Genomic DNA, 23,583 nt, shown 5'->3' on the forward strand with positions numbered 1-23,583 from the left:
TGCATCTTTTACCACCATACCTGCTGCGCCTCCTTTCCAGCTCTGCCCCTTTGTCTGGCCAAACGGTACAAGTCCTTTTCTCCTTCCTTACTATTCAACTTTTTGTACAGCTCACAATATGCCTTTTCCTTCACTTTTGCCACTTCTCTTTTTGCCTTACGCCGCATCTCCTTGTACTCCTGTCTACTTTCTTCATCTCTCCGACTATCCCAAAACTTTTTTGCCAACCTCTTTCTCCTTATGCTTTCCTGGACCTCTTCATTCCACCACCAAGTCTCCTTGTCTTCCTTCCACTGTCCAGATGTCATACCCAGTACTGTCCTAGCTGTCTCCCTCACCACATCTGCAGTACTTTTCCAGTTGTCCAAAATTGCTTCCCCTCCAACCAGTGCTTCTCTCACCTGCTCACTAAATTTCACAGAACAGTCTTCCTCCTTCAGCTTCCACCATCTGATCCTTTGTTGGGCTCTCACTCTCTTCTTCTTCTTCTTTACCTCTAAAGTCATCCTACAAACAAACATCCTATGCTGTCTAACGACTCTCTCCTGCCACCACCTCACAGTCTCTGATTTCTTTTAGCGTGCATCTCCTATAAAGAATGTAGTCCACCTGTGTGCACCTTCCTCCACTCTTATATGTTACCCTGTGCTCCTCCATTTTCTTAAAGTAGGTATTCACCACAGCCATTTCCATCCTTTTTGCAAAATCAACTACCATCTGTCCTTCCCCATTCCTATCCTTGATACCATATCTACCCATTACTTCCTCATCACCTCTGTTCCCTTCACCAACATGCCCATTGAAGTCCGCTCCTATCACCACTCTTTCATGCTTGGGCACATTCTCTACCACCTCATCTAACACACTCCAGAAATCTTCTTTCTCCTTCATCTCACAACCTACCTGTGGGACATATGCACTGATGATATTCATCATCACCCCTTCAGTTTCCAACTTCACACTCATCACCCTGTCAGACACTTGTTTAACCTCCAACACACTTTTAACATACTCTTCCTTTAAAATGACCCCAACACCATTTCTCTTCCTGACCTCACCATGGTACAACAACTTGTACCCACCGCCGATGCTCCTGCTCTTACTTCCCTTCCACTTGGTCTCTTGCACACACAGTATGTCTACCTTTCTCCTCTCCATCATATCAGCCAGCTCTCTTCTTTTACCAGTCATACTACCAACATTCAAAGTTCCCACTCTCATTTCCACCCTTCTAGTTTTCTTCTTCTCCCACTGTTTGTGGAAACGTTCTCCTGTTTTTCGTCATTGTTGAAAGGATAACATGGTTAAAATCTCCAGAGATGTAGCCTCACCGTCGCGGAGGTGATGATGTCATTGGCCTGAGACATGTCTGCCACCAGTGGGATGTAACCAATGAGGAGAGTGGCATGTGAAAACTCCCTTGGCAAATAATAAGGATGAATACTCACTGCCAGGAGCGCAATTTCAATTTAATTCAATTTATTTCATTTATATAGCGCCAAATCACAACAAAGTTGCCTCAAGGTGCTTTACACTTACCAACCACCAGAGCATGAACACAGGTGACAGTGGTAAGGAAAAACTCCCTCTGATGATTTGAGGAAGAAACCTCAAGCAGACCAGACTCAAAGAGGTGACCCTCTACTTGGGCCATGCTACCAAAACAATTTACAAAAACTAATATACAGGAAATTTTGGGAGTCCATGCTGGTGCACAGTTCAGGAGGCCTGCAGAAGAAAAATACCCAGTCCCATCTCTGGATGGAACCATACTAAGGTGATCGCTGGCCACTAGCCCTAAGCTTCACTAAAAGACCCAGAATTTAGGTAAAGTTGAGGCTGCGACACGCTCCGTTTACTAATAAAATGAATTAAAAGAGTAAAAAGCGTAGAACTGTACTATACCAGTATGCTAGTCATACGAAACAGAAAATAAGTGTGTCTTAAGTCTGGATTTGAAAGTCTCTACAGAATCTGACTGTTTTATTGAAGCGGGGAGATCATTCCACAGAACAGGGGCACGATAAGAGAAAGCTCTGTGACCTGCAGACTTCTTATTCACCCTAGGGACACAAAGTAGTCCTGCACCCTGAGAATGCAAAGCCCTGGCCGGTACGTAGGGTTTAAGCAGGTCAGGTTTAATGCCTGAGTTACACACACGCTCCCTTACTGTAACGTGTCTCGGATTGCACCACTTGCTCACGTAGACAGTGACTCCTCCGCCTTTTGTTTTTGCTGCTGTCGGCGCAGCTTCGGCCCCATTGTACCAACTGAAATCTGGGTCACCTCACTGTGGAGTTAAGTATGTTGTCATGCAGCCATGTCTCCGTGAAGCAGAAGACTGAGCCGTCACGAAACACACTGTCTCGCTGATATAACCACATGAGCAAGGGATCACTTTGGAGTTACATTCACAAATGCCCCCAAACCTTTACTGTGGAAAAAAAGAAGCCATATGTTAACCTTGTCTAGAAGCAGCAGCATCATCTTCTCTGGCTCAGAGGCATCTGAGTTGGATCATCACACAGTGGAAACATTGTGCATTATGATCAGAAGAATCAGTATTCCAGATCCAGGCTCAAAATCCAGGGTCTGTCGTGGCCTGGGGTTGTCTCAGTGCCCTGCCTTCTGTGATGGCAGCATTGATGCAGAGAAGAACACTGAGATTTTAGAGCAACATATGCTGCCTTCAAGATGACTCTTTTCCGTGCACACATTTTTTTCAACAAGATGAAGAAAAGCCACATTCTGCACACATTACAAAGACCTGGCTGCAGAAGAAGAGGGCACAGGTACAGGTCAGGCCTGCCTGCGATCCTGACCTTCAGTGTCCTATCTTTTTTTGGAATGTGATGCAGGAATGAAATTACATTAATCTCACAAAACATAAAATATCTTTGCTTCAGACTGTCTGCAGTGACAGAGAAAATGTCAGGATCACTGAGGGGTTTTGTCTTTTTGTCTGAAAAGTCATTCTCACATTCTTGTTTCTGCACAAAAGGAAAGAAATAAACAACTAACGATTTATTCTGCTGTGATTTTTCAGTTTTCTGAAGCAAAGTTGAAGTGTGGACTGATTGTGTCCCGAGTGTCTTCACCACAAGCACTTTCCCTGAGAGAGAAGAAAAATGCCTTCTAACAAATCCGTGTCTGACGCTCCCATCACGCAGTTCATCAACTGTAGAATTCTCAGAAAGCACAAGCTACAAAGGTACAACACACACCGTCTCGTACACATCGCTGGTATTCCTGAAGCACTCTCAGCGTGGTGGTGTGTGTGTCTGCAGAGAGGACCTGTGGGAGCGTGAAGGAAGGATCTTGGATCCTGAGAAGCTGTTCTTTGATGAGCAGGGTTATGCTGACCACCGTGTGGACTGTCAAGGCAGCATTATCTCCCCTGGGTTCATCGATGTCCAGATCAATGGTATGAGACGCACAGATCGTGCAGCTTGGGACCTCACGGAACACACAAAACACCATTATCTAGATCGAACAAAATAAAATATAGAATAAAAAAACCCTGAGATGGATTCTATCAAACATATAGAGAGTAAAACTAAAATGACAAACATTCAAAAACAGTGTATGTAAATGGGGCCATTGTTGAGTCAGTGGCTGATGTTTCAACTTTTGAACACCAGATGGCACACTCACTCCGAGTACATGTACTGTTTTAAAGAAGGAGCGCATTTCCAAAATACCACAAGAAACCAAGTACTTAGTTTACCCATATTTGGAATCAGTCTGGGTAAGTCTTCGCACCCTTCCTCCCGGCTCCTTTAGACTTTCTGCCCCAGTTAAAAAATGCTCGTCCTCTTTAATGTGTGATTCGCTGTATTGTAGGTCGCGACGGAGCTTCCACCTTTAGGTACAATGGATTTGCAAACATTGCACGTTGCTGTCTTGCTTTGCAGTGTTTCAGTGGACGTGTCAGCAACAGTTATCCTCAATGCTCACCTGCTAGCTGGCTGCAGACTGCGGAAGCGATTTCCTGAACAGAGGCATGTCTCATTACTCGCCATCTCATTGAGTCACACGGCCATTCAGAAACCCCACCCCCCGCACTCCACAGCCAGCCAGCGGAGCAGCAAGCAGCACTTGTGGACATGTTTCAGTAGAAAACACACACACGCACACACAGGCGTGGATCCTGGATCACAAATCTCTGAAGGTTGTATCGGAAATTTCCGGGCCGTGATTTATGTTTGTATTGGAACCCGATACCCGTGTTGGATTGGATCGGCCCCATCCCTAGTTGAAAGATCTTATGGTTTGTTTGTTTGTTTGTTTGTTTTTGTTTTTTCAAACTAGAAAAAAATCAAGTTTAGACTTCGAGGGAAGGCTGAAGGGTTTCTAAAAGTGTGGCAGTCATGTATTTCTTATCTTGGATCCTTGAAAACTGTTGGACCTGACTGAACTGATGGTTGTGGGTGTGTGGTGAGTTTTTTTTTTTCTTTTTCTTTTTGATTAATTCATTTGAATTGTTATTATTTTGAAGGGCCTATGGTTTTGGATGTTAATGAATGTTCGAGACATTATGGTGTGATTGGAAAAAGGAACTACGATTAAAAAAGAATGCTGTTTTCTGTCTGGGTACAAAATGAATGTTAATAAAACTCTGACACTAACATTTAATTATGATCCATCACTGGAAATTAGGAACTTCTACAGATGGAGATGGGAGGCACAATTCAATAAATACCTGGGAGTGTTACTGCCAAAGAATTTTCTAAAAAAAGTTTGAACTCAACTATGGTCCTTTGTACTCAAAGATAAAAACAGACATTCAAAAATGGAATAATATTCCCTTTTTAAGCCTATATTCCAGGATTGAGCCAATCAAGCTGAATGTTCTTCCTTGGATGCTTGACCTTTTTCATTGTTTCCCACTGTCACCAAGTGCTTGCTCACAGGGGGTCGTTTTGACCGTTGGGGTTTTTACGTAATTATTGTATGGCCTTGCCTTACAGTATAAAGCGCCTTGGGGCAACTGTTTGTTGTGATTTGGCGCTATATAAATAAAATTGATTGATTGATTGATTGTTTACCTGTCAAAGTACCACCTGAACAATTTGTTGAATTGCACAGGTTATTTTTGAGATTTAGGAATTAGGAACAGGGAAGGGTGGAATAGGCCTTTCCTGCCTACCAGAATATTATTTAGTAGCTCAATTGTGTCAGAGTGGCGGCTGCCCGGCAACCATAGCGGCTGGACCTGCAATGCAAACTCCCAGACTAGGCTTAGGTGTAGGAGAAAACATGGTCTTTATTCCATGTTTTGGGACACGTGATCAAGCAGCGGAGCAGAGGTACGATCAGGATCAGGCAAAAACGCAGTCATGGTTGAGCAGGGGTCAGAGGCACGAGCAAACACAGACATCCGTGATTCTGTGATTATTGTATGGCTTTTGCCTTGCAATATAAAGCGCCTTGGGGCAACTGTTGTTGTGATTTGGCGCTATATAAATAAAATTGATTTGATTTGACATCCGGGTTGAGGCAAGAGGCGTGGTCGAGGAAACCAGAGCAGAGATACGATACACGGTGAGGCAAAAAGCTGACAAAGAGAGCTGGAATGTGTACAAGACAACAAACTGGTGCTGGTGTGGTGGCTGGGAGGAGCTTAAATAGGACAGGAGTTAACATGGTGCACGTGAGGAGCAATCTAGAAGGGGGTGTGGCTAGTGAACGAAGATTAAACACTGTGCAAGATGGGGAGGAAGAGAGTGCACAAAGTGAAGTGCTGTAGGAAACAAAGATGCATGAGCAGGTGCCCAGCTCTCCACAATTTCTCTGATACTCACTGGACTGGTAAGCATTGAAAGCCGAGATAGGCATGTCCCAACTTGTCCTCTAACATTCCGAAACGGAGGCGTTCTTTGTATCGGTCGATCAGCGAATTGGTCGTGACGCACGAAGCCTCCGCGTGGCTTTCCATGACAAAATCTCTTGTTAAAAGTGAAATCTGCCGGAAAATGGCTGATGTCCAGCTCTTGTGATAACCAGAGAAAGTGCACACGACGGTCTCGGATCCACAGAGCCATCCATTTAGAAATGATCTGGTGGTTTGTGCCTCTCGATAGCGGCACGGAGCGCGGTGCGCCGAGCGTCCTTAAAGCCGTCCTTAAAGCTGTAGTAACACTCCTTATTCTCTGTGAAGCCCGTAAAATTTTCACCGAAAGCCAGATAAATTTTTCTAATGGTTTCCAGCTGCATGTCTCTAACAGTTTCTGAAAAAATTCTGATGGAAAAAAAGCCCAAATCATTCCGCCATTTCCTGACAATGGAAATCCGACTAGGGGGCTGGACCACTCCTTCCACAAGACGTGCTCACAGGCGAATGACGTAACCGACAGGCGTGGAAAAACTCACGCATGCGCACGAGGGTTCAAGCTTGGCTGACGTAAAAACATATGAATCAAATCCATCTATTTTTTGAAAAAAATAAAAAGGACCGACCTCGTATTGGAAAGGATCCACAAACATATAGATAATGTATTTGGCGTAAACATTTCTTTAACATGTGAAAATATCTACCAGGGGAAAGGGTTACATATTTAAAAATGGTAATATTAAAGACAGAATGACTTAGCATTCTGGTGGCAGCAAGTAAAAGGGCCATCACAAGAACATGGTTAAGAGTAGGAGCAGCCACTGTTGGGGAATGGTTGAATATCATACACAAGATTTACATCATGCGAAAACATGTCATTTTCCCTCAGAGTGCAAAAAGAAAAGGTTTTATCAGATTTGGTCTAAATGAACTGAATCTGTAAAACCTGTAAAATCTGGTTAGAAACTACACTGCCATCTCTCCAAGATCTTTACAAGCCTCCACTGGAATGTCATCTGGACCAACTGCCTTTCCACTCTTTATCCTCTTCATAGCTGCCCTCACTTCATCCTTAGTAATTCCTTGCACTTCCTGATTAACTCTCTCCACATCATGCAGCCTTGTCTCTTACTCTCACTCACACAAACACTTTTTTCATTCTTCAGCTCCTCAAAGTTCTCCCTCCACATTCTCAACACAGGCTCCTGACTTGTCAGTATATTTCAAGTTTTCATTCTTTATCGCTCTAACCTGCTGCAAAACCTTTCCAGCTTCGGCTCTGTGTCTGGTCAGTCAGTGCTTGCCACATCTCTTTCACCATGTGCCATATCTTCTTGGACACCTATCGACTTTTATTCATCTCTATTCAACTATCCCAGTTCTTTTTTGTCAGTCTCTTCCTCTGGAATTGTGAGAACATGCAAAGATAGAAATGTTGCAGCAAATCAAACACATCCAGTGCAGTGTTGACGATGAGCTGAAAGACAACCAAGAGGGGAAGATTTGAGTGCCAGTAAAATCAGACTGCAGGTGGTACACCAGTGATTGTATTGATGTCAGATCAGTCACTGAAATGGGACATTCCCCAGCTCTCACCTGAACTCCATGTATCAGCATGGGCCAGTACATAGGGTTTAATACTTGTAAGCTCTGCCAGATAAGAAGGCATTCATTAATTTAGGATTTTATGTTAATGACAGAACCTTAACTCTTGCAGCAGGAACCCCATGCAGTGAGGCGAAAATGAGGTAATATCAAATTTTCTTCACCCGCTTCAAACTCTAGCACGAGCATTCTGAACCAAAAGCCTTGTGATATTCGTGTTTGACAAGCTGGTGAATAGGACGTTACAATCATCAATTCTAGAAAACCATGTTTCTGCATCATCCATAGACAGAATTTTAATTATATTCTACAGATGGAAAAAAAATGTCTTTATAATGTAAACTGGGGGATGGTATGAGAGCAAATATCACTTGGAAAATGTTTGACTTCATTACTCTGATGAATGACACATGATCAAACTGGTGTCTGTGTCTTACAGGACCAATGATCATCAACTGTCTTTTCTTAATTTAAATGTAAAAAATTACAGGCTGCCAAATTTTTTTAAAAATCATCATTTGAGATTATTTGCATTGGCATATAGAGTTGAGTGACATCAGCATAACAGTGAAAAGTAATTCCATACTCTTGGAGTATCTGTCCAAGAGGTGCTTTTCAAAGTGAGAACAGCAGAGGACTGAATGCGGAGCCCTGAGGTACCCCATTTTTTTTATTGTGGAATATTTGGATGTACTTTTGTTATACACAGTAAATTGCTATAGGTTGAATAAAAATGATGTCAACCATGAGAGAACCCACCCATAAATTCCAAAATACTTCAAGCCTGTCAAGCAATGTGCTGTCATCAATAGGTTCAAAGGCTGCACTAAGATCTGTCATGGTCTGCCTGCTGTGATGGGTCACAGTTATTATTGGGTGGTGATGCTTCATATTCTGTATCATAGTGTCACCAGTCTTATGTGTCCCTGTAGGAGGATACGGCATCGACTTCTCTCAGGCCTCTGACAATGTAAGGGAAGGGGTTTCTTTTGTGGCCAAGAAGATCCTGGAACACGGTGTAACATCGTTTTGTCCCACTCTTGTCACCTCTCCTCCTGCTGTGTACCACAAGGTAAAACCACTCAGGCCACAATGTCATACACAACTGCAGTGTATGTGTCCCCTGGACAGTATCACCAAACTGCCAGATCATCATTTTAAATTGTGCTACAGCTCACTGTTTGCATGATGTCTGCATTAACAACGGAGTGTTTCCTCTTATGAGCACATACAAACCGATGGTTTGAAAAGGTGATATTGAAAATACAGATCCCAAAGTAGAACCTCTTTGAAGCACACGTCAGTCCGAGTGTTCATCCCCTTTGAACCATCACCTTTACAGATACTTGGATTCAAGAACATTTCCACACCACTGAATATGTCGGTCAGTAATTAATAAAAACTAAGGGCGATGGTCTGTCGTTTTGTTCACTGCAGGCTTGCTTTATTAATTCTGATTACATTTTAAAAACAATCATAAATGTTTTTATACCTTTTTAAAAAATCTCAGACTTTTGATTTTGTAATCCAAAATGTTCCTGATTATTTTTAATGCGCTCTCATGGGCCACCGGCAGTACTATCATAGCCCACTAGGGGGCAGTGGCCCCTTCCTTGCAGTTCACTAGTTATGGGCAGTCTTGCTCATCTGCCGCCCTGAGAGAAAGCCGGCATCTGATACCCAGATGGTGGTGCAGCGTTGTTTGTTGGGAATCCCGCGACATCTTACCATTTGTGTTAGCGCTGAAAAGGCTTCATTCACTCAATGTTGAGTGGCCTCTGTGTGGTGCTCCATGGGCTTGGGCTCATGAACTCTGATTATACATTTTGCTGCACAGTTTCTGGAGTATCCTACGTACAGGACCCTATCTGGCTGCTCTCTTTAGAGGATCCTTGGGTACCACTAGAATGACTGTGCAAACAAGAGGATACTTTGGAAACTCGGATGCAGAGTATCATTTACATTGTGAGGACACATCTGAACCCTAACTACACAGCAACCACATTTTGTCCATGTGGTGCATTTCTCTGGTACCTCTGTGTTGAGGATCCCAGCAGCTGCAGAAGGTCAAGGACATGCACGTTTCACCTGGCTGCAGCACAGAGATGATTACTCAGTTTCCCTGAAGGAGTCTTCCTAAAGGATTCATAAAGTTCTGTCTAATCTAGAGAGGCGAGGGTTGAACCAGTGGTCTGCCTGGATTGTTCTCATCCAGGTTCCAAGGTGGTTCCATGGTATACTTGATGTTGCACCTTGTGGAAACAACACATAGTCCCAGACATGTCCTGACCTGTTGGAAATCCTTCAGACTGGACAGATGACATCGGGTGTCGTCTCCTTTGGTGTCTGTGGAAGAAGTGGTCTGGCAGCTTTTCACCACAGGTCTCTTCAGGACCCAGGACAGAGCTTGTCAGTCCAAAGAAAATGTCAGATTAATCAAAAGCTTCCTAACATCTTTAAATTTCCATGTGGTCAATTTGTTTGGTTTTAAGGGCAGTTATAAAAACCAGGCAAACATTAGAGCAGGATCCAAAACGTGGTAAAACCTCTTTCTTTGCTGCTTAATTTCAAAGTGTTTAAAAGGTTTTAAAGAGTTCTGCAAAGCAACAGACAAACATATGAAGTTGAGTTTTGTATTTTGTCCATAAAAGTGATCTGTTAGTGCAATTTAATGTCATCAGTTGCTTATAATATTCATAATTTTATGAGGATTCATTCAAGCTTTCTCTTTACTTCTCTAATTGTAATATTTGACAACCGTTTTAAGTCATTAAAATAAAATCTTCATTTGCTATCTTTTAATTCAAAAATAGTGTTGGGGCAGAAGAGTGCACTCATAGAAGTTGTTGACTTGCTGGAGCGCAGGGAGAAGTCACAGAGAGAAACCAGAGGTGTGCACTCATAGAAGGTGTCAACAGGGATGGACTTGCAGGAGAAAGTGACAAAAAAAAAAAAAATCTGAGTGAACTCATAGAAGTTGTCGACATCCTACGGCCATTTTCTCAGATAGACCTCCTGTGCCACTGAGAATGGCATGCAGCACTTAACAAAAGGTCGTAATTGTTCCGCGTTTTAGTTAAACTGTTTGTGCTTCAATTTCATTAATTCCAATTTCACTGTGACTGCTTAAAGCCTAGGAGTCCATTTCTGTGTGTGATTTAGGAGTGGTTAAGCTTATTGTCTTTTAGCCTGTGCTAACTTCCTGTACTTGGTTTAGGGTTTACTTAGGGTAGACATTGAGGTCTACTTTAGTTGCATAATGTTGTCAGATGGGGTGATTCTCTGAGAGTTGTCTGTAAATTAGACCAGCTTATAAATTCACTAGAGTTATACATTCCAGATGAGTTAAGTGTCTGGGTGGCTAGTGTGCCTGTTAACTTTAGCTTAGCTCCGCTGGTGATAGGCTTTCGGACTGTGGTGAGATGGAAGAAGGCCTGAAAAGCTCAGTGTAAAGTTGTGGAGCCCAGTCAGCAGTCACCTTAACTGACTTTGAACAGTTTTTCTGCTTTTGAGATGCCTGTTGATAGTCATCCCTGCCTACAGGCAGCTTCCTCCCCATCCCCATCTTAAAATGTTGTGTGATAGGGTATTCCATTACCCGCAAACTTAGATTAGAGACACCAGCCACTGTTAAATGGTTCCCTGGGGCCAGAGCTACTGCCATAGGTTCTCATCTTAGAGTGTGGGGATCACATAAGGATAGACAGAAGCAGGAACATGACACCAGACACAGAATTGTTATACATGTTGGTGCCAGTGATGTTAGGATGTGACAGTCTGAGGTCACAATACTGGACATAGAGAGGTCTTGTGACCTCGCCAGAAAGATGTGTCAGCATTGATTAATACTCTCTGCTCTTTTCCCCTGTCAGGGAAATTATGAAGTTTATAGTAGGCTGGCATCCTTCAATAGGTTGGTGGCAAAGTTCTGTAGACAGAAAGTGACCGTCTTTCTGGGGTCACCATGGCTTGCTGACACTGGGCAGCCTTCATTCTAAAGGTACTTCTTATCTGTGACCATAGATACTGGGAGGAATGGTAACATTAGGACACCACAGCAGACCATGGAGCAGGGGATTGGAGAGCCTTCTGTGGCCTGCATCCATCCAAAGTATTTAAGGGTTCATGTTGTGTAAATTAGGTGACCATTAGCATCTTGAAGACTATTAGAGTTGGTGACGCCTCCTCAGCGATTGTGCAGTGTATCAAAAAATTCTGAGTTTAATCACCCTCGATCTGTATGGATCTCTGTAAACATGTACCTAAACAGACTTTTGACATACATGAAGACAAAATTACTCCCTGTTCCAACTGGATCATTTGCCAAATCCAGTAATTTTTTTAGTTAAGGGTACATTAATATAAGGTCATTGTCCTCTAAATCAGTGTTTATTAATAGCCTAATTTTGGAACATCGTTTAGATGTGATTAGTTTATGTGAAACCTGGTTGAAACCAAATGTCCTCCTGCCTTTCTGTGAAGCCTGCCCACCTGTCTAAATGTGTATTATTTAGTCATGTTGCCCATGGTACAAAACAAAGCAGTGGTTTTGCTTTAATGTACAAATCCAGGTTTAGCTTAATGGCTCGTGGGGGTCTTAAATTTAGTTAATTTCTCCACAGTGTCCGACTGCCGAATGTGTTTGCCGAATTGCTTCTCTGACAACAGCAGTTTCAGATCACTCAGTTCATCTTATGGTTTCATTGTTCTGTCCACTGGAACGACATACCAGTGGACAGAAGGACATATATTCTATCATCAACCCACCACTCAGAGGTGGGTTGAGCTGGATGTGAGTGGGAATTTGTACATTCTGAATGAAAATGCGACTTGAATCCGACAAGTTCCAGACCATGATGTCAAAGTACATTTGTGCGCAGATAGTGTTTTCTCCGATAAATCACTCAGTAAAGCAAACAGCCTTCTTTCTCTGTGGTGCCTTATTACCACACAGAAATGCATGCACACACCCACGCATGTTCAGATGTCAACATCAGAAAACTGTCACAGTGGTCATTAAAGCAGAATTCATGTCATCTGCAGGGACAGACTGCAGGATGATGATATAAGCATAAAAAGTTAATTTTTTTTGAGGTTGTGAATTAAGTCCTTTGTGAAATATCACACAAATCTGAGTTTGCCTGTTTAAAGCCAACTGACTCTCTGCAATTAAATAACTCATCAAGCTATCTGTTATTCCTCCTCAGTAAAGATAAACACAGCCAGGTTGTCCTTGTGTCTCTGGCAAGCAGTAACACTTCATACACGTGCGCACGGCTTGACTTGAGCTGAAGCTGGAGTCAGTTTGTACATGTGTGTAAGATGAGCCAGATTTCAAAGACAAGTCCACGTAGGGTGCAGCTGAAACAGAACTCTGTGCCACATTTCTTTGTGGATTCATCCAGCGAACGAGGCAGGCAGCTAGTTTATGAAATAAAAAGCATTTGAAAGCAGACAGACAAGATGGAACAACGGGCTTGGATCTCACCAGAGAGGACAGGAGCTCTGTTCACATTTCTAGCTGACGTGACTTGAATCAAACTTTTTTGTGTGCCTGCAAGAGTGTGTGTTACCCAATTTTTACAGTAATTTTCCAGCAGCTGGAAACTCTCTTTTTGTTGTCATGTACACTGACACAATAATAATGACATTTAAAATGAGGCTTATCTGTTGGGAAAGTGAATGCACGGACCCACGTTAGGGGGCGAAAAATGAGTGGTCAATAGGAATACCAATAAATAACAATTTATTATGCAAAGGTGCAAACAGAGTTCAAAATGTGCAGAGTCCAATTAATAATAAATGGTGACACGTGGGCAGGCCCGAGGGTAGGAGACACCTATCCAGAGAAGAGCCACGAAGTTCCACCGCCAGCCAGAGGCCTGCAACACACCAGAGCTGCCAAGTCCTGGTACTCCCAGGTGGCCACTGCTCGAGGCTGTCGGACCGGTACTGCTGGCAGGAGCAAAAACAGATTAGGTGGGTGTGTGTACACCCAGCAAACAGTCAGCAAAAACTCAGTAATCCTCCTGAAGGAATAAATCCAAATACTCCCAGAGTGCAGAGGAAAACTGGAAAATGTGCAGTGTCAATTGTTATACTTAGCAAGTAAGAAGTGAGGAGTGAAGACGCCAACTCCTCCAAACTTCCCACAAACTCGGCTCCAAGCTGCAAGTATATAATCAAGTATATAATCACAACTGCAAAGACTTCAGTAACAATGAAAGTGCGAACGGCACAGAAGGCTGAGTAAGTTTACCTGTGTGGTAAGCTGATAACTTGGCAGAGTTATGGTGTTTTTCCCAGGCTTTTATGGAGTGATGATGATGAGGATGAGAAACAGCTGACAGCCAGGCACCTGGTGGTGTCCAAGGAGGCCAACAGGCCTGTGCGCCCTCTAAGGGCCAAAAAGTGCCAGCATGGCAGGGTGCCATCTGGTGGTGGGCCAGCAGTACCTCCTCTTCAGCAGCCCACATAACATTATCTTCATAATTAACTGGTTTATTTGATGTGGAAAAATAATCATATTTGATTTCTTTGGCATGGGAATGCTAATAACTTTGTTGAGACAAATATGCACCTCAATAAAAGAGCTGATTGTTCCTCCCTGATTAATAAAGTGTCTAATGACAGACATTTAGCAGGTTTATTCAAATGTTTTGTGTAAGAGTTATGTTGTAGTTTGCTGTCTTTTGATTTCTGTTGGGTATTTTCTCCTCCAAACATTCTTAAAACCTTTGATAAGACAAACAGAGTCAAGAAACACCAGTGAGACAGAAAGTCAAATTAATCACGCGCGGAGTGCGGCCAGGCTGTACACCAAGGCTACACTAAAGTCTGGCCTGTGCTCCCGCTCTTTTTATTAGAGATGCCCTCATTACATCATAAAACTTGTCCTAAGGGGGGGGGACAACGCGAGACAAGTTTCTTCCCGTAACATAAACACATACGTCAATAAGCGCAGCTGTAAGGAAAAACAGTTTCTTTCTTTTACTCTTATCGTCGGAGGTCAGCACATCTCGTTCGTCTGTTGCAGTTATCAGCTGTTGTGCATCTGCCTGGAGTGTCCTGGTCTTCACGCTAAGCATCACATCACAACAGTCAAAACAACCTTCAGGTCTATTACTCCCAGTTCATGACTGACCCCGTCATGCTTCACTCCCAGTCGTTAGCGGCTACAAAAACAAGTTGTATAATAATAATAATAAGTACATCCAGCTCCTCATTCCCAGTTCAGATTGACCCCAGCATGCTAAAACAAGGTTGAATAACACGTACATTCTCGGGGTCAGGTGCAAACAGCACAACACCGTTCTCATCAGAAAGAAGACAAAAGGTACAAATGTTTAACAGTGATAACATATATATAAAATCTTTAACATTCCCCTCCTGTTTATCACCTGTTAAACATACAGTAGTAGTTATCACCTAGCTTAGCACTTCTTTTTGAGATTTTCACTAAGAGGTTCATCATGGTATGTTCTATAGGCTTACACCCCAGAGGTGATGTCATCATTGTCACCATCATCGGTGTCTGGGTCATCATACTTCCATTGGTCTGGGTACAGGTCATGGGAGTCATCGTCCTCCTCGGTGTCGTCTTGCCCCAGGAGTGGATATGATGCTGGTCCCCCTCCTGGTCCTGGACTTATTGCTGTGGTTATCATTCTATTTACAAGGCCTCGGAGACATGGAATACAACAACATCCACACAATGTTAGAATTGCAGCAAATACTGCTATAGACACTAATAGTGAAGAAATCAAAGACCTCCATCTTCCCATCCCTTCCAGCCACCAATCCCAGCCTTCGGTGTTTACTCCACTGTGCTCTTTCATCTTCCTGTTCAACGTTCTCAGCCCGTCAATGGCTTGAGTGAGACTGCCGTCTGCAGCCGTGTTGTTGGGAATGAATGTGCAGCATTGTTCTCCGAACATGGCACAAACACCTCCTTTCTCCGCCAACAACATATCCAGAGCAATACGATTCTGGAAGGCCATAAGGGACGTGGCTTCTAACTGTGAATGGACAGCCTTAAATCCTTCCTCAGTCCAATTTCCTAATTTCTGTACATTGTAGTGGATGTAGTTTATTCTGTCCACGTTTTTATTAATTGAACACCACCAACAGATGGAAGATTCGAATCCAGCTGCTATTTGATCAACCAGTTTATACTCGTCAGGCACTCCTCTGGGGACTCCTATTGCGTCAATATATGTTGGATTTCCTACTCCTTTCCACTCTCTTTTTACTCTATGTCTGGCTATGCCTTTCTGCCAATCTTCAGGAATAAGAGAGGCTGCATATGTCGTAACGTCTTCAGGGGTCATGGGTATGGCTTTAACTGGTAACAATAATGATATTAATGCACAATAACCTGACACATTTCGTGGCAGTCTGTCAAAGATTCTGTTATCACCACACCACCACCATACATCACTCCTACCGACAGGTTTGAATGTGGGAGTACTATGGACCACATTCTTACACCAGGCAGTGTGGCTTAAGCTACCCAAAGTCTTACTTGTCCCTGTCAAGTGTACACATGTATGGTTAGCATGCCCAACTTTGCTTGAAAATAAAGGTTTGATCTTAGTCAATTTGGTCAATGGATAGATCTTGTCCCACTTAGAACATTTGTTGTTTGCTGCAATGTATGTCTGTGTCATAACCGTCAGCAGACAGTCTTTGGGTAATGCTGCCGGTATTACCTGTAATATAGGTCTGGGTCCCATACATACAACACAGTCCTTCTTTGCTGCTAGTCCTGCTTGTTCTGCCATTAAAAGCCAATTGTTATTTTGTCCACTAATTCCTGTAGTTACTAGGAACCAGTCATCTGCCTTCATGTCTTTTGTGCCTTGTACGGACATCCCCTTTGCTTGTATGGGCACCCCCTTTGCTTGTATGGGCACCCCCTTTGACGTACTTAATTCGGTCAATATTGGTTGCTGTACTCTATCTGTTTCACAGAGGAAAAAATGGAAATACGGATCTTTTCCTTGTTTGTATACCCAAAGGAGGAACAACCAACAGTCTCCCTCTATATCAGGTGGGAATATGGTTCCTTTTTCTGTGGTATTCACCACTATAGACAGCTTATCATCTGTTTGATACATTTTGAGAATTTGACTCTGGTACTTAGCCCACTCGGTTTGTGCCCATCTTGGTGTCCATCTACTCCATTCATCGGCTACCAACGTTTCCCATCTCTTATCTTGTTGATCATTGGTCATATACCATGAGAAACTATTTCCGTAATTAGTCCCTCTGTCACCATCCCCACCATCCCATATTCCATGGGTAAGAGCACTATATGGTACAGAGATGACCACAGAAGCTTTTCTAGGAATGCAGGCTTGTATACCAAATCGGTATGCATTGTTCCTATCACAGCTATGTACTGTGGCATTTATTATCGGACTGGGGTCTTCGTTACTTCTTTTTGGTCTCTGCAATCTGCGGAGGTGATCCTTATTATCATGTCCCGTGCTTATGGCTTTTAATAATAAGCCCAATCCGAAAAAGAAAAGTAGCATAACAAGGACTGTCCATGGGGTCCAGAAACCCTCGTTCTTTTGTTTTTTTTTCTTTCGCCATTTCTGCACACTACAGCACACCTATGTTCAGAACAGTGGCTTCTTAATGTCTTCTGCTAGCTTTCGTGTCTAACCTGGATCTTAACACCAAGCTCACACACTATTACTAGTCTTGTCCTACTGTTCTTACTGTTTGTCTGTGTCTGCAGAAATGACTTTCTTACAGTGAGTCAAATGAATCCATGTACTTCTTTCCCCAATTTTCAAGGCTGTGGGTGTTGTGAGTAGTACTTGATGGGGCCCTTCCCATTTAGGTGAATGCCAGTGTTTTCTCTTGATGCTTCTTATCAACACCCAGTCTCCAGGTACCACTTTAGGGTCCTCCTGTGGAGAAATGGGATCATCAGTGTTTGGAACTCTCCCTCGTTGTCCTTCTAACATTTTTCTCATGTAATCCGCCAAATTGGCTTCCTCAGGTACATCCCAAATTTGCCCATAATATGGCAATCGATATTTTCTGCCAAACAATGTTTCATACGGTGTCAACCCCATGGTACTAGTTATGTTTATATACATTTTTACCAAATCTACACAATGTGTCCATGGTCTGCCTGTTTCCTCCATTGTCTTTCTAAGTCTGTTTTTTACTGTTCCATTCATCCTTTCCACTAATCCGGCACTTTGTGGATGATAAGAACAATGATTTTTGAGATTGACCTGTAACGCTTCTCCTACGTATTGCACTATTGTATTAACAAAATTCGCTCCATTATCTGAATAGACTGTTTCTGGTATTCCAAATCGTGGAATGATGTCTTTGCACAATGCCTTAGCCACTGTAAGTGCATCTGCATGTTTTGTAGGGAACAATTCTACCCATTTTGAGAAGGCATCAATTATGACTAAACAAAATTCCTTCCCTTCATGTTTACTCAGCTGTATATAATCCATATGAATCACTTGAAAGGGATATTGTGGTGTTGGAAATTTGCCTCTTTGGGGTCTCAAATTGCCTTGTGAGTTGTGTTTTGCACATATCATGCATGCTCTACAATGCTGTTTTGCATATGCATCGAACCCATAAAGACAAAAAATAGATTGCAATTGCGATATCATACCCCCTGATGAGACATGCGTCACGCCATGGCTCATAATAGCTGCCCATTTAAACATATTTTTTGGCAATATGGGTTTCTTTTGTGGTCATACGTACAAATCATTTGCATACGTAGCCCCTTTAGCTATCCACATTTGTTTTTCTCTGTCAGTTGCCTGCTGTTGCATGTCAGCAAGCAGTGTATGACCTAAATGCAAATCTGGAGTATAGTGTCCTGTACAACAAAAATAGAAGAAGCTGCTGCTGCCTCTTTTGCTGCTCTGTCAGCAAAATCATTTCCTTTTGAAATACTGTCAGAGCCTTTGGTGTGAGCCGCACATTTGCATATAGCAATTTGTTTAGGCAATTTCACAGCCTTCAGTAGTGCAGTTAGGAGAGTGGCATGAGTCACTGGCTTTCCAGATGATGTCACCATTCCACGCTCTTCCCACAGTTTTGCAAACACATGCACTGTGCTGAAAGCGTACTGGTTGTCTGTATAAATTGTTACAGCCGTACCTTTAAACAGATAGCAAGCTGCAGTTAAAGCAACTAATTCAGCTGCTTGTGCTGAAAATGACGATGGCAATGAAGCAGAATCCAATACTTCTGAATTTGTGACAACAGCATATCCAGATTGTGTTTGTCCGTAAGCGTTTTTAGTGGAAGAACCATCCACATACACAATTGTACTGTTTGGGATGGGTGTGTCCTGGAGGTCTGGGCGTGCTTTCGTACAGACCGTAGCTACATCAAGACAATTGTGCGGCTCACCATCCTCAGGTAAAGGTATCAATGTGGATGGATTCAATGTTGTACAGCGCTCTACCGTAAGATGTGGTTGTGATAATAGCAAGGACATACACGAAAGATGTCTTGCTGGGGACAAAAGGCTCATGTTTGTCTGCAACAGAAGTGCAGAAACTGCATGTGGAACTTTCAGTGTCAACTGATGGAATAGAACAACATTACTGCTACTTTGAACAGCCATAAAGGCTGCAACAACAGCCTGTACGCATGGTGGTAAAGCACTTGCTACTGCATCCAATTTAGATGAGTAGTAGGCAACTGGCCTCAATTTTGAGCCATACACTTGAACCAAAACACTAGTCATGAACTTATTCTTACAATCAACTGTTTGAATGAATGGTTTACTATAATCTGGTAGTGCCAAAACTGTGGATGACACTAATGTTTGTTTTACTTTTACAAAAGCTTCCTCAGCTTCTTTGTTCCATTCCAACACGGTTGACATTGAAATATCATCCTTGTACATCAAATCAGAAAGTGGACTAGTCAACTCTGCATAGCAGGGAATCCATGCCCTGCAGTAATTAGTCAGTCCAAGAAATGACATCATCTGCTTTTTGGTTTGTGGTTTTGGAGCGTGCAAAATTGCTTCCGTCCTGTCAGACAGGATCGTGCGCCCTGTGGCTGATAATTCATGTCCTAAATATTTTACTTTACCCCTACACAACTGAACTTTGTTTTTACTCACTTTGTGGCCATTATCAAATAAGAAACATAATAATGCTACTGTGTCAGTTATGCAGTTTTCTCGTGTGTCAGAGGCAATCAGAATGTCATCAACATACACTAATAGTTGGCTATCTGCCGGTGGAACGAAATTGGCTAAACATGCTGACATGACTTGAGAATAAATAGTTGGACTCTCTGCGTAACCCTGCGGTAATCTGGTAAATGTATATCGTTGTCCTTTAAAGGTAAAAGCAAACCAGAATTGACTATCTGGGTGTACTGGCACAGAGAAAAATGCATTACTTATGTCAATTACTGAGAAACTATTAGAATTTGGTCTCAGCGAATTTAACAAGGTGTGTGGATCTGGGACGCATGGTGCTCTTTTAATCACAGCAGCATTTACTGCCTGCAGATCTTGAATCATTCTCCACCCCACTGAGGGCGGAGCCTTTTTTACGGGAAATATGGGTGTGTTACATGGTGAATCTGGACATGGCACTATTACTCCTGCTGTTAATAAATTCTCTATTACTGGCCTGATTCCGTCAATTGCATCAGGTTTCAATGGATACTGTCTTACACATGGTCTGTATTCTGTTTTTGGTCTTATAACTACAGGTTGTGCATTTTTTATCAGTCCTACGTCTGAAGGACCTGTTGTCCACAATCCTGATGGTACCGAAGAGAGAAAATCATCCTCTTCAGGACTCAACTGAAACACTCAGGATTGTGAAGTGGACACATCAATATGTGTTCCAGCTGTCAGCACCAATGAGACATTAACTGGCACTTTATACAATTTAGTTGATGGACTGAACTCCGTTCGTGGTCCAACTCTGCTCCAATCAGTGGCTGACAAAGCTGTTATGACTGTCAGTCCCAATTCTTGCCATTCCGTCAAATATGGCTTACAAAGTGACACATGTAATGGCATACCTGTGAATCTCAATTTTAAAACATCTTCAGTGGCACCTGTCACTGTTATGACGGCTGTTGAGTTGCCATCATGAATCAAATCGGTCATTGTCAGCTTCACAGGTGAAACGTTTTTCAATTTGTTTTCATAGTCACCATCCGGACCTGGAGGATCTTTATGCCACATTGTGACATGCAGGTCAGGTGGTGACATCTTTTGTTCAGGATTTTTTAGTAGGGCTGTCGCTTGCAAGACGACATCTTTACCCCATCCTGCAGCATCTTCTTCTGAAATGTCAAATGTATAGTAATAGTGGAATGTGGGGTCATCGCTTTCTTCTCTTACCATGTTAACGCCTCCTGTGCGTTCAACAACTAATTTCCCTTGTTCCACAATTATGGACAAGCCCAATGCAGTCAATCCGTCTCGTCCTAGGAGGTTAACTGGACATTGTGGCATGCTCAACACTGACATAGTACACGTCAGGCCAAATGGATCCGTCAACGTTATGGGTTTAGTGATAGGGACGTCTGATGTTTGTCCATTTGCAGAGCGAACCCTAAAGATTTCGTTGCTTAATTGATGGACAGGTATGTTGTCATTACATGTGGTTCTACATGCTCCTGTATCACAAAGGAATGTCACTGGTCGTCCATTTACCAACAAAGTCACTTCTGGTTTTGGTACCGGATTTACCGGATCCATATCACAATCAGACTGCCTATCTGATGTGGAATCATAGATTATGGATTCTAGTCATTGTGGATACTGTGGCTGTGGAGGATTATTCCGTTGTGGAATTCTCCCTGCTGCTCCCTCAGTAGGTGGATTCGGACAATTTCTAGACATGTGTCCCTCTCTTCCACAGTTCCAACAAATCAGGGGACCACGTGGTGGCCCTCCCTGTCTGTGCTGCTGTTGTGGTTGCCATGGTCCTTGATGTTGTGGCTGTCCACCTTGTCTGTTTTGCCATGGCTTTTGGGGGCGTTTGCACTGCTTCTGCTGTCTTAAGTTACCCTGTTGGTAATATATTTCATCATCTCCATGTGCTACATACACTCCTTTGTTGCTGTTTCCTGTCTTTTTCTGCTTTAAGACTCCCTCTGCATGACAGCAGTGTGTATGTGTTTCTTCCAATGTGCCTGTTGGCAGTCCAATCCAATGTTTCTGTATCCAAGCTTTTATATCCTTATTGGAATGTTGGATCAGAGCGTTTTTCAATTGTTGTTCATACACAGGTGTTCCTGGCAATATGCCACTATGGACTCTAAATACACTCTCAAATCTGCATCTAAACTCTGTCCATGGTTCTCCTTCTTTCTGTGTTGTCCTGGTAATTTCAGTATAATTTATCTTTGGTCCTAACACACCTTTTGCTCGTGTAATCATAGCTTCCACTCTTGTTTTCAAGACTGGATCATCATGTGGCAACGGTACGCCATCCTGGTCTGCAGGATTCCAGTCTCCGCGTATCTGACTCCATTTTAAGGCCACATGCTTTCATCCACACCTGTTGGACTTCAGGTCCACTAAGGTGGTAAGAATTTCTAATGTTTTCTATATCCTGCATAAATCCCTCAATATCGACATGTGGCGATGGTATCATGTCGACTGCTGCTTTGATATCATCAGCATTCCATGTTCGATATACGAGCATGGTTGATCGATATCCTGCTGTTCCTGCACGAGGATTTGGTACTTCTATCATAGGATAGGCACCTCCCTGGTCACTGTGTTCCACCATGGGAAGGGCTGTGGGCACTTTCGCTTGACTGCGTGTTTCTGGTTTTTCTGGTTTTTCACTTTTTACCTTAGGTTTTACTGCCAAATCATACTGTGGTGGCGGTACATCGTCATCCTCTGGTAGAGGAGGATATAAAGGTGTTGTTGTCACCGACGATCCAGCCGGCGGTGGTTGTTGAGGCTGTTCTGGTTCTCTGTGCTGAATTATCACATCTTCTTCTGCCTTACCTACAGCTTTCTTTTTCCTTGCTTTCTCTAATCGTCGCTTCTCTGCTCCCTTCTGTCTGTTCTCTGCTTCCTCCTCCCAAAATGCCACTAAATCTGCCCCTACTTTCTGCATCTTTTTCTCATCACCTTTATGTTTCTGTTCTAACTCCTTCTTTAGCTTCTGTATGCTGATCAGGTTCAGTCGTCCGTCAAAGTCATGTTTATTTATCCAGGTCTCCAATTTCTTTGTTGCTTTTGGATTTTTTGCTTCCATAAATTTCCAGTCGTCAGTTGATAAATTTTCCTTATTTTTAGACGTCTTACCCCCCATTTTTTTTATCCCTTGTTATAATTTGGACTTCAGACGGGGGCACACCTAGGGTGTTCTAAATCTGAAGTTTTCACTTTCTTTGGACGTGACAATTTGCCGTCGTGTGGTTGATTCCTTTCACCTCCCCGTAGGAAGCGGAATCACTTGCCTCTGCTTCCACACGCACGGTTGTCACTAACGTTGTCCAAAGTATTACACTTTCACACAGTTATTTACACTTACACAAAACACTATTTACACATAGAAACACTTTTAATAATCGTACGCGTATTCTTATGCCAGGGGAGCTCGCCCTCCCGTGAAATTTAACTAATGTCCTGCATTAGGGGACTCCGCCGTCCCTGCCAAATTTAACTGCTTTTTTACAGTGCACGTATTTCTACCCGGGATTTCCTTTACGTATTAAAACAGAGGAGTCCGTATCCTCCTTCCGGAATTTAACTACGGGCGTCCCTCGCAACCGTAGAGGAGTCCGCCCTCCTCGCGGATTTTAACTGCTTTGCATTAACAGATGATTCCACGCCATCGCTTACGGAGTTTAACTGTTTTATGTGATCACTTTTATCCCCTACCGGTACGCGTATATAAACAGAGGAGTCCGCACCCTCCTTACAGAGTTTAACTGTGTTTCATTAACAGACGATTCTGTATCATCGCTTGCGGAATTTAACTGTTTTATGTGATCTGATCACCACTCACTCAGTACTGTTTACAAAGAAATTTTACTCACTGACTCGACTTCCTGTCTGTCTTCTTCGGGAAAATCTCGTCAACCAGACGATGCCAACGGTGGTCGACAATTGCAGACACGATCAATCGATCGGACCTTGG

At 42.9% G+C, this 23,583-nt stretch overlaps 1 protein-coding gene and 1 long non-coding RNA gene across 2 annotated transcripts in view; one reads left to right on the plus strand and one right to left on the minus strand.

Moving 5' to 3' along the window:
- Positions 1-3,046: 3,046 nt before the first annotated feature.
- amdhd2 (amidohydrolase domain containing 2) overlaps positions 3,047-23,583 on the plus strand; it is a 132,676-nt gene continuing 112,139 nt past the window's right edge. Inside the window, exons 1-3 of the mRNA XM_034190837.1 lie at positions 3,047-3,211; positions 3,288-3,424; positions 8,371-8,510. Of these exons, the coding sequence (XP_034046728.1) occupies positions 3,129-3,211; positions 3,288-3,424; positions 8,371-8,510 (360 nt within the window). The 5' untranslated portion in view covers positions 3,047-3,128. The remainder of the gene's footprint in view (positions 3,212-3,287; positions 3,425-8,370; positions 8,511-23,583) is intronic.
- Positions 11,803-22,541, minus strand: LOC117528239. The gene is made up of 3 exons (XR_004565712.1): positions 22,531-22,541; positions 19,192-19,196; positions 11,803-11,912 (listed from the first exon to the last, which is right to left on the minus strand). It is a non-coding gene; the product is annotated as an uncharacterized LOC117528239 (long non-coding RNA).

This window comes from Thalassophryne amazonica, chromosome 16 (assembly GCF_902500255.1).
Source record: "Thalassophryne amazonica chromosome 16, fThaAma1.1, whole genome shotgun sequence".
Lineage (NCBI taxonomy): Eukaryota > Metazoa > Chordata > Actinopteri > Batrachoidiformes > Batrachoididae > Thalassophryne > Thalassophryne amazonica.